Here is a 15,078-nt window from a genome sequence, read left to right on the forward strand (position 1 = left end):
CTCAAGTCCATCAATCAGAATGCAAAGACAAGTTTTATTGTAAAATATAATTGTAATGTTCTAACAAACAGCAGTACAACACTAAGATGCATTTGTCTGTTATGCTTGAATGGTAATGATAAAGCCTAGTGTTGTACTAAGAAATGTGAAATAGAGAGAACACTGAAAAAGGTTCCCATGACTTGTGTTTAATGGGTGCAACAGTGATATGGTTCAAAATGGCATCATTGTACCTGGATGATAATACTAGTGTACTACTCATCTTCACAGAGAAGCTGAGATCGGCTTCATCACAAACTGTTGTCTGTCTTAATTCAGGTTGAAAATAGAGGGAGGTAGACAGACGGACATGAAATAGAGAGAACGCAGCAGAATACCTCTGTCGGTAGAATGAGAAGACTCAAAATGGGAGTGGTGATGACTCCCATCACACATTCTATTGAGGATTTGGCTGCATTCATATGAAAGGAAGGTCAGTGGGGTAGTGTCACTATCAATCTGAGTTATCTATCCTTCTACAACTCACAGCTACATAAAACAGCCATCTTCATGCACATCCATCTTCAATTAAACCATTTAGCGAACATCCCTGTTACTGTTGATGAGTTGACAAAGATAATGATGCCTTTGTGCTCATGGAAAGAGTTTGTTGCTTTTGAAATATCACCTCAAGGTACAGTAGTAGTAGAAAGACAGTCGTTCACAGGCTGTGTTCAGACAGGGAAACATGCAGTAGTTTTTGACTAACTCTTCTTCAGTAACTAACAGAGACAAACTGGAGCCCTTACAAATATGTTAATTTGTAAATGACCACCAACTGACAACCACAGACAAGCTAAATTTTGTAGTACGCCAAAGCTCTATAGCTGGTTCTGTTCTCTGGAGCCGCCCTATAGCTGGTTCTGTTCTCTGGAGCCGCCCTATAGCTGGTTCTGTTCTCTGGAGCCGCCCTATAGCTGGTTCTGTTCTCTGGAGCCGCCCTATAGCTGCTTCTGTCCTCTGGAGCCGCCCTATAGCTGGTCCGACTGGTACTCCGACACCTCAGAGAAGGTTTCTGAGAGGCTGAGAGGTGGATCGCGGTCGTCGGTGCAGACAATCTCGAAGTGGTAGTGTCTGAACTCGATGGCAAAGGTGGCGAGAAAGCCCAGGAAGAACATGACCAGCGCCCATTGCGCACGCGCCGCGTGCATGTGAAGACGTTGCGCCATTAGGGCAAAGTCTGAGCGGGGTGGGGGTTAAGGGTCAAAACAAACACTTTACAAAATGTACTTTCAAAATGCGTAATTCCTGGCTTCCTCTTTCAAGGTAAACACTGATTTAACTGAATAAGTGAAAGGTTTCCACCACTACAGCTGTATCCAGCCAACATACCCATAGTAATGCCCTCACTGTACCGTAAGTCTCTTTGTTTAAAAGCGCCTGCTAAGTGACAGTGAGTCCCTGGTGCAAGCCAGAGGAAGGATACAGAGCAGCATGCAGGCGGTGACAGCCCCTGACAGTAGGAAGCGAGGGATGCCCGCCCTCCGGCCCTCGTTCCTCAGGTTGACCTTCAGGGTGATGACAGATTGCACCCAGCAGAACAACGTCCCCAGGCCAAACGTCATGGACGTCCCAATGTTGTGGAGCTCCTCATCATTTGACAGCTGGATCAGACACATTACAGACAGATGACAGACATGGCTGTTATCTATTTCATTACTGTGACCCTGCTACACACACTGATAAAAATCTGACTATCACTGCAAACCAAGATGAGGTTTTTGTAGATTTTGTCAGTGGTACTCAAACGTTTTGGGTCTGTATGTAGGGGCTAAGGGTTGTGTAAGACTAGTGACTCCTACGAAGTACGCCAGGGACAGTCTAGGGCAGGGCTTTCCAACCCTGTTCCTGGAGAGCCTACCTCCTTCGTGCCAACCCAAATTTAGCGCACCTAATTCTAATAATTAGCTGGTTGAAAAGCTGAATCGGGTTAGTTATAACTGGGATTGGAGCGAAAACCTACAGGGGGTAGCTCTCGGGAACAGGGTTGGAGCGAAAACCTACAGGGGGGTAGCTCTCTGGGAACAGGGTTGGAGCGAAAACCTACAGGGGGGTAGCTCTCTGGGAACAGGGTTGGAGCGAAAACCTACAGGGGGGTAGCTCTCTGGGAACAGGGTTGGAGTGAAAACCTACAGGGGGGTAGCTCTCTGGGAACAGGGTTGGAGCGAAAACCTACAGGGGGTAGCTCTAAGGGAACAGGGTTGGAGCAAAAACCTACAGGGGGTAGCTCTCTGGGAACAGGGTTGGAGCGAAAACCTACAGGGGGTAGCTCTAAGGGAACAGGGTTGGAGCAAAAACCTACAGGGGGTAGCTCTCTGGGAACAGGGTTGGAGCGAAAACCTACAGGGGGTATCTCTGGGAACAGGGTTGGAGTGAAAACCTACAGGGGGTAGCTCTCTGGGAACAGGGTTGGAGTGAAAACCTACAGGGGGTAGCTCTGGGAACAGGGTTGGAGCGAAAACCTACAGGGGGGTAGCTCTCTGGGAACAGGGTTGGAGCGAAAACCTACAGGGGGGTAGCTCTCTGGGAACAGGGTTGGAGTGAAAACCGACAGGGGGGTAGCTCTCTGGGAACAGGGTTGGAGCAAAAACCTACAGGGGGGTAGCTCTCTGGGAACAGGGTTGAAGCGAAAACCTACAGGGGGGTAGCTCTCTGGGAACAGGGTTGGAGAGCCCTGGTCTAGCGATTAAGGAAGTGTTTCCCAAACTCGGTCCTGGGGCCCGCCCTGGGTGCATGTTTTGGTTTTTGCCCTAGTACTAGACAGCTGATTCAAATAATCAAAGCTTGATGATTAGTTGATTGATTGAATCAGCTGTGTAGTGCTAGGGCAAGAAACTAAACGTGCACCCCTTTGGGTCCCAAGGACCAAGTTTGGGAAAGGGGAAGTTAGGGACTAGGGGAAGTGTCTAGGGGCTGAAGGTTTATTTTCTGGACAGAGCCAGCGACTCCTACCTGGAAGTTTCCCACCAAGGTCATGCCGAAGCAGGCCAGGGACAGGGCCACCAGACTGCCAATATTGAGCCAGGGTTTATGGACCCGGGGCTTCAGCTGCAGGTATCTGAGGACACCAATGATGAACCCTGAAAGGAGAAGACCCATAAGGGATCTCTCTGTTCTGGCAGTCTCTCTAGCCATTTCATTCCTTGTACTGGGGACCCACAGGGTGTGCAGGCTTTTGTTTCTGCTCAATACTAACCTCATCAAGAACTTTGTAATGAGCATTACATGTTCTGCTGCTGGAACTGCTGACTGTAAATCCATCCAAATCAATAGACAGTACTTCCCCATTTTATAATCCTGTTGTTTCTATTCTTGTCTCTATCGTCCATCTCATATCCTGCCATTATTATGGTACAATGTCCAATATGTTTTCATGTACATGTAAACTTTCTATGATAGAAGATAGGAGAACATGCATCAGGCTTACCTACGAAGGCAGCCAGGTTCATGACCTGGCTAAAAACACAGCTGGCTGGGGGAGCATTGCCTGCAATGCTGAGAGAGAGAGAATTGTATTGACAGGAAGCACAAATCCTAGGTAAAGATCACTAACCAATTAGGTTGGTACTCATAGGCTGTGTACCTTATATATGGAGGGGATTTAGTTCCAGATCGCCTGTGAAAAATTGCATCTAATGTTTAGAAATAGTGCATGGTCATAATGACTGGAATAACATATTTCTACATTCTTCATTTATATTCCACCTTACTTGTATTCTGAACTCAGGGGTGTTATCTTCTCATCTTCAACAGCTATAAAATACCTGTAACCAAAGTAGTAATTTATGTTAAAGTCACACACAGCTGTAAAGCCGAATGGTGCGTGAGATCTGGAAAAATAAGACACTTACACAACCCAGAGTCCAGCGGCTGTGAAGAGAGAGTACATGATAGGGAGAAACGTCCAGGGACTGCACTTCCTCATGGTGTCTCCTGTAAACAAACAAAAAAACATTTTAAACTTCTCCACTCCCTGGAAATGGTGAGACAGGAAATGGAAGGAGGTTGAACTGTTTTAGAACAACCTGCGGCAGAACATGTCAAACCTGTCCTGAGATGTTTGAGGGAATTACTGTAACTCAAAATAGAAGTACAGAAATGCTGTTCTGTTCCAATGCCACACTTACGAATGATAAGACCAAGCCAAAGTCAGGTCCGGGGGTTAATCTACAGAAGAAAAACACAATATTATGTGTTTTTACAATTTGAGACTGCAGTTACCTCTTCCGGATTAACCTAACATTGAATGGCTAGTAGCTTGCTAGGCTCTTACAACAATTAGTTAACGTAAGGCTCGTGTAATTAATTGCACTTATTAAAACCTTGAATTAACTGACATGTAAACGGAAAGGTGTATGTATCTAGAACCAGAATCATTTCAGCACTGGATAGCGGCGAAAAGCCCATTGGGCCAATGTTCTGCAGCCGTTGATTTCAGCACCACTGCTACTGTACAGCTCCCGTGTCTACAAAGCTGGGGAATGCAAATAGCCAAGGACGACCAATAAAACACTATTTATTACAGCCACTCAGTACAGCAACAGCAATAACAATCACTCACCGACAGTCAATTTCCACGTGCATCAGATTGAGCCAAGAAAATGTATATTTTTGTGATGACTGCATAGATAGGTGAATGTGTGTGCCTTAGTGCATAGCCTTGAATGAAAACGATGTAGCGAGCATGTAGGCCTACATTTTACATTCTACCGCGGACCGGTTAGGTATTTAACACCTACCCTGTCAATATATTATGCAATTTCTACCATGATACTTTCACAACAGCGACAGATTGACATGTAGGTCACTGATAACAGCTCACTTTCCCAAACAGTGTTTTATTGTATTGTTCCCCACAACCTTTAAAATGGAGGATACCTTCCCCAATCACAATAACCCCCTCTATCTGTCTCTGATCAATCGTCAGACAGAAAAATGAAATACCTCGTTGCCAGCCAGCCCCTGTTGGATTTAGATTCCGTCTTCTTCTAATTTGATAATTGACTGAAACACGCAGTTTTGTTATCAGTCGTAGTCACAAATGGTCATATAAACATGTGCCTGAGAGCACTAAATCCGGAGATAGTGAAATGGAGTGTGCAGTCGCGAATATACACTGTGGCCATGGGCGAACCTTTTCTTTGCAGCACTGAATATTTAGGCGAGCGAGGAAAGAGCCTTCTACCGTAGGAAAGAGCAACAGCAGTAAGCCTCGTTTCCAGCATGTAAACTGTCCTATCCTACACTAGAACCTGTGTCGTGATAGTAGGCAACCTGTAGCTGCTCTGCTGTGGGACACTTCACTAAGAGGTAGGGTAGGGTGCATTCAGAAATTATTCAGAACCCTTCATTTTATCCAAATGTTGTTACATTACAGCCTTATTTTTTTAAATCCTCTCTCATCAAACTACACACAATACCCCATAATGACAAAGCAAAAACAGTTTTTTAGACACTTTTGCAAAAGTATTGAAAATAAAAAACTGAAATATCACATTTACATAAGTATTCAGACCCTTTACTCAGTACATTGTTGAAGCGCCTTTGGCAGTGATTACAGCCTTGAATCTTGTGTATGATGCTACAAGCTTGGCACCTGTATTTGGGGAGATTCTCCCATTCTTCTCTGCAGATCCTCTCAAGCTATGTCATGGGGAGTGCACAGCTATTTTCAGGTCTCTCCAGAGATGTTCGATTGGGTTCAAGTCCGGGCTTTGGCTGGACCACTCAAGGATATTCAGAGACTTTTCCCGAAGCCACTACTGCGTTGTCTTGGCTGTGTGCTTAGGGTCGTTGTCCTGTTGGAAGGTGTGCGAGTTTTCATCAAGGATCTCTCTGTACTTTGCTCTGTTCATCTTTCCCTCGATCCTGACTAGTAACCCAGTCCCTGGCACTGAAAAATATCCCCACAGCATGATGCTCCCACCACCATGCTTCATTCAGGGTCTGAATACTTTCCGAATGCACTGTATGTGGATTTCTGGTTTATTCAATTATGCTAATGTTATTCAATTATGCTAATGAAATAATGCTACTATAATAGCATCATGTTACATTGGCATGTTGTTCATTTAAGAAAAACATCATGGATCTTCTGTGATTCAACTGAAAAAGCAAATGAATAAATGTACCTCGACCCTCACAGGAATTGGGAGGAAAATCTGCTTATTTTCCAGGCAATAAACATAAACACCGAACTTTCATATCCAACAGTTTATTATTGAAAAAGTCCTCTCTAATGAATGGCACAAAGCCAACTAACACACACATGAAGTATATCTATAAAATAATTTATCTTAGCTATAATATTGATGATACACATACGTACATATAGTTGAAGTCACAAGACTCCACAAATTTCTTGTGAACAAACTATAGTTTTGGCATGTCGGTTAGGACATCTACTTTGTGCATGACACAAGTCATTTTTTCAACAATTGTTTACAGACAGATTATTTCACTTATAATTCACTGTATCACAAAGAAGTTTACATACACTAAGTTGACTGTGCATTTAAACGTCTTGGAAAATTCCAGAAAAAGATGTCATGGCTTTAGAAGGTTCTGATAGTCTAATTGACATAATTTTAGTCAATTGGAGGTGTACCTGTGGATGTATTTCAATTTGTAGACCTGGGGCCTGTTGCACAAAACTAGGATAAGGGATTAAGCCAGGATATCTTGGTGATCCTGGCTCAATTGATCCGTAATCCGGTTGCACTAAAGATGGATAGGGGGCAGGAGGATATGTTATGGTATAAATTACCATGGAGATTTATTCTGTGGAGCTAGCCTGCTCCAGACCAGGCTAAATTCCAGGATCTATTTAATCTCATCCCTAATGTCAGTCAGCAGTCACCACAAATGGAAACCAATAATTATTTCACTGCTCACTATACATTGTTATCACATATAACTAGACCCACTGTCATTATTTAAACGTTTGTGATCATTAATTTCAATGATTTTGGATAAAAAATGATTTTTAGATGTTGCTATCATTAGATAATTTACAGTTTCCCATAGACTATATATAAAATGATAGAATATTAGGGCCACAGAGGGAAAAAAAAGACAAGTCATAATATTGTAACCAGTTGTTTTAAAGGAGGACAGTTGCTAAAATGACAGATGCGGGGCATTTCGTGAAATTGTACTTCAGTATGGTTTCATAAACAAAGACATGCTGATGTGCCAGAATATTAAGTATCACATTGTCCGGTTGGAGCGAGTGGTCGCATCTGCACGTCGCTCCAACGGGTAGTATAACTTTTTCATTATATTTCATTATATCACAACGGTTTGATTTGTCTTATCTTAGCAATTTCTTCTCAGCTAGCTACATAGCCGTCTTTGTATCAAAAGATAATTGCGTAATTATCGTATTTCGCCGTCCTAACGTAGTCTTCACTAGTCTTCACTAGCCAGCTAGCTAACGTCCACTGATTAGCTGCACTGGAGAAACTGTTACACTCAACTGAACGACTTGATTAGTTTAGTGTCAGCTAGCTACATAGCTGTCTTTGCTGTCTTCGTATCATCGTATCATCGTATCCAAGATAATTGTGTTGTTTAGGTTTAGAGTGTGTAGTCTTAGAGTGATTATCTTAATTTACCGAGGTTAGCTAGCCAGCTATTTGTCGTCCTTAACGTAGGTGACTCTGCTAGCTAGCCAACAGCTAGCCAACGCTAGCCAACGTCTTCTGTATAGAACTCAACTACCCGGTCGCATTCACAGGTTGTATCACATTTTCACTTCATTTTCATTACAGTACAACGGTTTGATTTGTTTGATCGTAGCTAGCTACTTAGCTAGCTACATAGCCGTCTTTGTATCAAAGATAATTGTGTAGTCTAGAGCGATTTTCTAGGTTCGCTAGCCATCTATTGTCGTTCTTTTAACGCAACGTAACGTAAACAACACTGCTAGCTAGCCTGCTAGCCCCGAATAGCAACACTGCAGAAACTATTACACTCAACGGAACGACTTGATTAGTGTAGTGTCAACAACGCACCCACTGCCAGCTGGCCTACTTCAGCAGTACTGTATCATTTTAATCATTTTGGTCAATAAGATTCTTGCTACGTAGCTTAACTTTCTGAACATTCGAGACGTGTAGTCCACTTGTCATTCCAATCTCCTTTGCATTAGCGTAGCCTCTTCTGTAGCCTGTCAACTATGTGTCGGTTTATCCCTGTTCTCTCCTCTCTGCACAGACCATACAAACGCTCCTCACCGCGTGGCCGCGGCCACCCTACTCTGGTGGTCCCAGCGCGCACGACCCACGTGGAGTTCCAGGTCTCCGGTAGCCTCTGGAACTGCCAATCTGCGGTCAACAAGGCAGAGTTCATCTCAGCCCATGCCTCCCTCCAGTCCCTCGACTTCTTGGCCCTGACGGAAACATGGATCACCACAGACAACACTGCTACTCCTACTGCTCTCTCTTCGTCCGCCCACGTGTTCTCGCACACCCCGAGAGCGTCTGGTCAGCGGGGTGGTGGCACCGGGATCCTCATCTCTCCCAAGTGGTCATTCTCTCTTTCTCCCCTTACCCATCTGTCTATCGCCTCCTTTGAATTCCATGCTGTCACAGTCACTAGCCCTTTCAAGCTTAACATCCTTATCATTTATCGCCCTCCAGGTTCCTCGGAGAGTTCATCAATGAGCTTGATGCCTTGATAAGCTCCTTTCCTGAGGACGGCTCACCTCTCACAGTTCTGGGCGACTTTAACCTCCCCACGTCTACCTTTGACTCTTTCCTCTCTGCCTCCTTCTTTCCACTCCTCTCCTCTTTTGACCTCACCCTCTCACCTTCCCCCTACTCACAAGGCAGGCAATACGCTCGACCTCATCTTTACTAGATGCTGTTCTTCCACTAACCTCATTGCAACTCCCCTCCAAGTCTCCGACCACTGCCTTGTATCCTTTTCCCTCTCGCTCTCATCCAACACCTCCCACACTGCCCCTACTCGGATGGTATCGCGCCGTCCCAACCTTCGCTCTCTCTCCCCCGCTACTCTCTCCTCTTCCATCCTATCATCTCTTCCCTCCGCTCAAACCTTCTCCCACCTATCTCCTGATTCTGCCTCCTCAACCCTCCTCTCCTCCCTCTCTGCATCCCTTGACTCTCTATGTCCCCTATCCTCCAGGCCGGCTCGGTCCTCCCCTCCCGCTCCGTGGCTCGATGACTCATTGCGAGCTCACAGAACAGGGCTCCGGGCAGCCGAGCGGAAATGGAGGAAAACTCGCCTCCCTGCGGACCTGGCATCCTTTCACTCCCTCCTCTCTACATTTTCCTCCTCTGTCTCTGCTGCTAAAGCCACTTTCTACCACGCTAAATTCCAAGCTTCTGCCTCTAACCCTAGGAAGCTCTTTGCCACCTTCTCCTCCCTCCTGAATCCTCCGCCCCCTCCCCCCTCCTCCCTCTCTGCAGATGACTTCGTCAACCATTTTGAAAAGAAGGTCGACGACATCCGATCCTCGTTTGCTAAGTCAAACGACACCGCTGGTTCTGCTCACACTGCCCTACCCTATGCTCTGACCTCTTTCTCCCCTCTCTCTCCAGATGAAATCTCGCGTCTTGTGACGGCCGGCCGCCCAACAACCTGCCCGCTTGACCCTATCCCCTCCTCTCTTCTCCAGACCATTTCCGGAGACCTTCTCCCTTACCTCACCTCGCTCATCAACTCATCCCTGACCGTTGGCTACGTCCCTTCCGTCTTCAAGAGAGCGAGAGTTGCACCCCTTCTGAAAAAACCTACACTCGATCCCTCCGATGTCAACAATTACAGACCAGTATCCCTTCTTTCTTTTCTCTCCAAAACTCTTGAACGTGCCGTCCTTGGCCAGCTCTCCCGCTATCTCTCTCTGAATGACCTTCTTGATCCAAATCAGTCAGGTTTCAAGACTAGTCATTCAACTGAGACTGCTCTCCTCTGTATCACGGAGGCGCTCCGCACTGCTAAAGCTAACTCTCTCTCCTCTGCTCTCATCCTTCTAGATCTATCGGCTGCCTTCGATACTGTGAACCATCAGATCCTCCTCTCCACCCTCTCCGAGTTGGGCATCTCCGGCGCGGCCCACGCTTGGATTGCGTCCCTACCTGACAGGTCGCTCCTACCAGGTGGCGTGGCGAGAATCTGTCTCCTCACCACGCGCTCTCACCACTGGTGTCCCCCAGGGCTCTGTTCTTGGCCCTCTCCTATTCTCGCTATACACCAAGTCACTTGGCTCTGTCATAACCTCACATGGTCTCTCTTATCATTGCTATGCAGACGACACACAATTAATCTTCTCCTTTCCCCTTCTGATGACCAGGTGGCGAATCGCATCTCTGCATGTCTGGCAGACATATCAGTGTGGATGACGGATCACCACCTCAAGCTGAACCTCGGCAAGACGGAGCTGCTCTTCCTCCCGGGGAAGGACTGCCCGTTCCATGATCTCGCCATCACGGTTGACAACTCCACTGTGTCCTCCTCCCAGAGCGCCAAGAACCTTGGTGTGATCCTGGACAACACCCTGTCGTTCTCAACTAACATCAAGGCGGTGGCCCGTTCCTGTAGGTTCATGCTCTACAACATCCGCAGAGTACGACCCTGCCTCACACAGGAAGCGGCGCAGGTCCTAATCCAGGCACTTGTCATCTCCCGTCTGGATTACTGCAACTCGCTGTTGGCTGGGCTCCCTGCCTGTGCCATTAAACCCTTCAACTCATCCAGAACGCCGCAGCCCGTCTGGTGTTCAACCTTCCCAAGTTCTCTCACGTCACCCCGCTCCTCCGTTCTCTCCACTGGCTTCCAGTTGAAGCTCGCATCCGCTACAAGACCATGGTGCTTGCCTACGGAGCTGTGAGGGGAACGGCACCTCAGTACCTCCAGGCTCTGATCAGGCCCTACACCCAAACAAGGGCACTGCGTTCATCCACCTCTGGCCTGCTCGCCTCCCTACCACTGAGGAAGTACAGCTCCCGCTCAGCCCAGTCAAAACTGTTCGCTGCCCTGGCCCCCAATGGTGGAACAAACTCCCTCACGACGCCAGGACAGCGGAGTCAATCACCACCTTCCGGAGACACCTGAAACCCCACCTCTTTAAGGAATACCTAGGATAGGTTAAGTAATCCCTCTCACCCCACCCCCCCTAAGTTTTAGATGCACTATTGTTAAGTGACTGTCCCACTGGATGTCATAAGGTGAATGCACCAATTTGTAAGTCGCTCTGGATAAGAGCGTCTGCTAAATGACTTAAATGTAATGTAAATGTAATCAAAACTGTAAAAACAATATGTAGCTTTTCTGCAGAAAGAACCAGCCTCATAAATTTATGACTTTATCCTTTTTCTTCAGTGTGGCCCTAGTACTCTGTCATATAAACAAATACACATTCCATATGAATATAAAAACACAATGTGTAACATTATGTTCCTTTATTGAATAAGGACAAAACAAAGCAGGTAAACCATCAGCTCCTTTCGAAACTGAAGTCACAGTGACTCTACAAGATGGAAAGCACAGAATCCAAGCATATTATACAAAATGATACATACACATTCAAAGTCTGTATATAACACACCCTGCATGTCTGCACACTAAAATAAATGCAGGACAAATCCATACACGTCAACTGAACAGACAAATGAATGGATGCAGTAGCCTCCCTGCAGCCTTGTATTACACACAGTATACCGCACAAACATCATAAGAGGCCAAATTCGTAAAAAAACGAACCCAAAAAAAACCAAATTCCTCTGCCACCGCAGGACATATTTAACCAAAATTGAAAGCACACATACTAACTAAAATAATTCAACACATATTGGTCCCTCAGCAGCCGACCACTGTCGTCATCAGGGAAGATTGCCGGATTGTCCCAGTCCATGGCTGGTGGCACTCTGGGGGCCCTCTCCTTCCTCAGGCAGGCCACATTGTGGAGGACAGCACAAGCCACAGTAATATCACATGCCCTAACAGGGCTGACCCTTAATTCGTGAAGGCAGTGAAAGCGTGCCTTCAGGAGGCCAAAGGTCATTTCAACTCTGGCCCTGGTCCTGGCATGGGCATGGTTGTAGGCCTGCTGTGCTTCCTGGGGGTCTGTGAAAGGTGTCAGGAGAAAAGGCTGGCAGCCATACCCCCTGTCTCCCAGCAACACACCAGAGAATTCACCTGTTAACACAAAATCTTATCATTACTACCTCATAAACACAGTGATATTCTTGACACAGCCATGATGGTTATAAATAGGGGTTGTGTGGCTTACCTTGTGATAGGCACTGATAGATTTCAGAGGCCCGAAAGATTCTGGAGTCATGGACTGAGCCAGGCCATTTTGCCACAACATTGCTGATCACACAGTCAGCATTGCAGACCATCTGAAATCATAAGATGAGGAATATTACACCAATCAATGCACATCACTGGCAATGCAGAGTGTTCGTCAATGGACAATATCAAAAAGTTATGTTCACCTGAACATTAATGCTGTGAAAGGATTTCCTATTCACAAAATCAGCCTCATGGGCACCTGAGGGGGCTTTTATCCTTATGTGTGTGCAGTCCACTGCACCAATGACATTGGGGAAACCTGTCACACAAAGTAATGAGTATCCTACTATGTGTTAACAGTTGTCCTGTAATTTGTAGATCCTCTTACCTGCAATCCTATAGAACTCCTCTTTGATGTCACAGTCTTCTGTGGCCAGGGAAGGAGATGAAGACATCTGCTAATGCTTTGATAGCCAGACACACACTCCTTATTGTGCGGCAAATTGTGGCCTTGTTCAGCTGTTCTGCATCCCCCACTGAGTACAGGAAGGCTCCACTAGCAAAAAAGCGCAAGGCCACACAAACCATTTGCTCCACACTCAGTGCATGGCTCCGTGCAGTGCGGTGCTTAATCCTGGGACCCAGTAGTCTGCATAGATACCTGATGCCATCTGCAGAAAACCTGTATCTTTCATATAGATGGTCGTCAGGGAAGGCCAGTGGGTCCAACCGGTCCCTGAAGACCCTTTCTCGCCTGAAGGCTCTCCTCAGCACAAGTGCTTCTTCATCCACCACATCTCGCACGAATGGGCATGCCATTGTCAGAGCAGAAAGGAACACACAATTTTGGGCCTTCATATAGGCTAGTGGCCACACCTGGTGCTGGGGGGGTGGGCAAAAGAGGGCGATGCCTTATAACGATGACTTGGTTGTACTGATTGCTGGGAAAATAAAAAAAAGCTTAGAAAGATGCCACCGTCCTGTGTGCTCACAATAAGAGCTCATATGTCATGGCTCACTTGACTTTACGAGAATATACCTAATTTTTATTTTGAGCTGTGTCATCTTCTTGGAGCTGGGGGAGGAAATACAAATAATGATTAATACATTTGTGTTCCAGTTAGCATACAGTGTACATTGAAGGCATATCTCACCTCCCTCTCAAGTTTTTTTATTTCAAGGTCCAGTTTCCTAATTGTCCTCTTTTTTATTTTGGACTCCAGTGCAAGATTTTCCATCTTTTTCTTCTTGTACTGAATGTCTATGTCTGCCAGTTCTATTTGGCGCCGGAGGTGGTTGCCATACAACTTTCTGATAGCTTGTGAGCTCTGTGAACACAATACAATTAGCGCAGCTGGAATTTGGCAGGATGTGGTGTCCTTTTATTAATACGCACTATGTTGCCAGGCTGGTTTTCCCACTGTATAGCATCTGGGTCCTGTAAAAGAAATTAGATTTTTTGATTTTGATGAGGACTCCTCACCATTGTAGAGTAAATAGTACTTTCACAGTCTTACCATGATACCTCATGCCTTCTGGAATCCAGAGAGATGGTCTCCTCCTCATCATCATCGTCTCCATCATGTGCTGTTGCTGCTGCACTGGGGCCTTCACCCTATCACATTTAATCGGATTCATATTGAAGCTAGTAGACAAGACATGCCAGGCCTACAGTATGCCTTTGATGGAGTACTCACTGGATCAGCATCGTCTGGTGCTTGTGCTGGTGGCTCTAACAGGACCAAAGTCAGACAGTCCAAATTGATTCAATATGAATGTGGTTGTATCCCATGTAGAGATGGAAGGACATACCTTGAATGAAGCGGGTGGCATCTTGGGAGGAACCTATGCTCGTCTCTTTCCCCCCAGGGATCCCCTCTAAGACGGGCCTGCCTTTATTTAGCTCCAAGGCCATGTCCTCTGCTGGGGTAAGGTCAGCCTTTGGTGACCCACCACCCATGCCTTGTCTGTGGGTATTCTTTTTCACTGCTAAAACAGTACAGACAATGTGTGAGCAGGCACCTTCTGGGTACAATATATGCTTGTGCTTTGTTAAATATTAGTCAGGGACCATACCATTCTGCAGAATGTTCTTGTATTTGATTTTGACCTGCTGCCATGTCCGTTTTGGCCCGTTCATGTTTAATCTACACACACACACACACATTTAATGGAGTCACACTGCAAAAATTACTTGGTATTTTTGTCTTGTTTTCAGTAAAAATATCAACAAAAAAAAAACTTAAATAAAGATGTATTTTCTTGATTTGCTAAATGACCTAGCAAAATAAGTATAGTTTAGACAAAAAATATAAACTTTAAGTAAATGTGTGCTTAAAACAAGCAAATAAAAAATCTGTCAATATAATAAAAATTCTCTTGAAATAAGTTTACTTTTTCCATAAACACTTAATTTTAGAAAAGTTCTCGTTTCACTGACAGATTTTTTTGCTTATTTTCCTAGGTAATTTTGCTCAAGAAAATATTCAAGATGTTTTTTTAGATATTTTTTTTTTACTGAAAACAAGACAAAAATACTAAGTAAGAAAGACATTTTTGCAGTGCAGTGAGCAACCGACCTTGGGTCCTTTGAAAGGCGCTATATAAATTAAAGTGATTATTATTATAGCTCATCTATTTATTCAATTAAATTTTATTTATATAGCACTTTTCACAATTGTTTCATTCTGTCAAAGCAGCTTTACATTAATGAAAGCAGGAGAAACACAAAAAAAACGGTGGACAACATAAGAAGCAGAGTACAACGGCTAAGATTAA

At 45.3% G+C, this 15,078-nt stretch overlaps 2 protein-coding genes across 5 annotated transcripts; both read right to left on the minus strand.

Annotated features, from left to right (window-relative positions):
- Nucleotides 1–12: 12 nt before the first annotated feature.
- LOC123999190 (transmembrane protein 150C-like) lies at nt 13–5,299 on the minus strand. 4 transcript variants are annotated; one of them, XM_046304710.1, is made up of 9 exons: nt 4,984–5,298; nt 4,167–4,206; nt 3,891–3,972; nt 3,750–3,803; nt 3,623–3,655; nt 3,467–3,534; nt 2,992–3,119; nt 1,466–1,643; nt 13–1,219 (listed from the first exon to the last, which is right to left on the minus strand). In XM_046304710.1, the coding sequence occupies exons 3-9, from the start codon at nt 3,962–3,964 to the stop codon at nt 1,011–1,013; spliced, it is 744 nt and encodes a 247-aa protein (XP_046160666.1). In that variant the 5' UTR covers nt 3,965–3,972; nt 4,167–4,206; nt 4,984–5,298; the 3' UTR covers nt 13–1,010. The 4 variants fall into 4 exon arrangements, with proteins under 4 accessions (XP_046160666.1, XP_046160668.1, XP_046160667.1 ...); XM_046304712.1 differs by lacking the exon at nt 4,984–5,298 and adding an exon at nt 4,601–4,953; XM_046304711.1 differs by lacking the exon at nt 4,984–5,298 and adding an exon at nt 4,377–4,581.
- Nucleotides 5,300–11,663: 6,364 nt separating this feature from the next.
- On the minus strand, nt 11,664–12,755 carry LOC123999843 (putative nuclease HARBI1). The gene is made up of 4 exons (XM_046305855.1): nt 12,689–12,755; nt 12,504–12,619; nt 12,296–12,407; nt 11,664–12,201 (listed from the first exon to the last, which is right to left on the minus strand). The coding sequence occupies exons 1-4, from the start codon at nt 12,753–12,755 to the stop codon at nt 11,831–11,833; spliced, it is 666 nt and encodes a 221-aa protein (XP_046161811.1). The 3' UTR covers nt 11,664–11,830.
- Between the last annotated feature and the right edge of the window lie 2,323 nt (nt 12,756–15,078).

Source organism: Oncorhynchus gorbuscha, linkage group LG16 (assembly GCF_021184085.1).
Source record: "Oncorhynchus gorbuscha isolate QuinsamMale2020 ecotype Even-year linkage group LG16, OgorEven_v1.0, whole genome shotgun sequence".
In the NCBI taxonomy this organism is placed as follows: Eukaryota; Metazoa; Chordata; class Actinopteri; order Salmoniformes; family Salmonidae; genus Oncorhynchus; species Oncorhynchus gorbuscha.

What these genes read in the sequence shown, in the direction of transcription:
- LOC123999190 (XM_046304713.1), bottom strand. Translation starts at nt 3,964, where the DNA reads ATGAGGAAGTGCAGTCCCTGGACGTTTCTCCCTATCATGTACTCTCTC. An exon ending in AAATCCCCTCCATATATAAG is followed by an intron (nt 3,535 to 3,622) that starts GTACACAGCCTA and finishes TCTCTCTCTCAG; the next exon opens with CATTGCAGGCAATGCTCCCC. An exon ending in CACCGCCTGCATGCTGCTCT is followed by an intron (nt 1,220 to 1,465) that starts GTATCCTTCCTC and finishes CACCCCGCTCAG; the next exon opens with ACTTTGCCCTAATGGCGCAA.
- LOC123999843 (XM_046305855.1), bottom strand. Translation starts at nt 12,755, where the DNA reads ATGTCTTCATCTCCTTCCCTGGCCACAGAAGACTGTGACATCAAAGAG. An exon ending in GGAGTTCTATAGGATTGCAG is followed by an intron (nt 12,620 to 12,688) that starts GTAAGAGGATCT and finishes TTTGTGTGACAG; the next exon opens with GTTTCCCCAATGTCATTGGT. An exon ending in TTCACAGCATTAATGTTCAG is followed by an intron (nt 12,408 to 12,503) that starts GTGAACATAACT and finishes TTATGATTTCAG; the next exon opens with ATGGTCTGCAATGCTGACTG.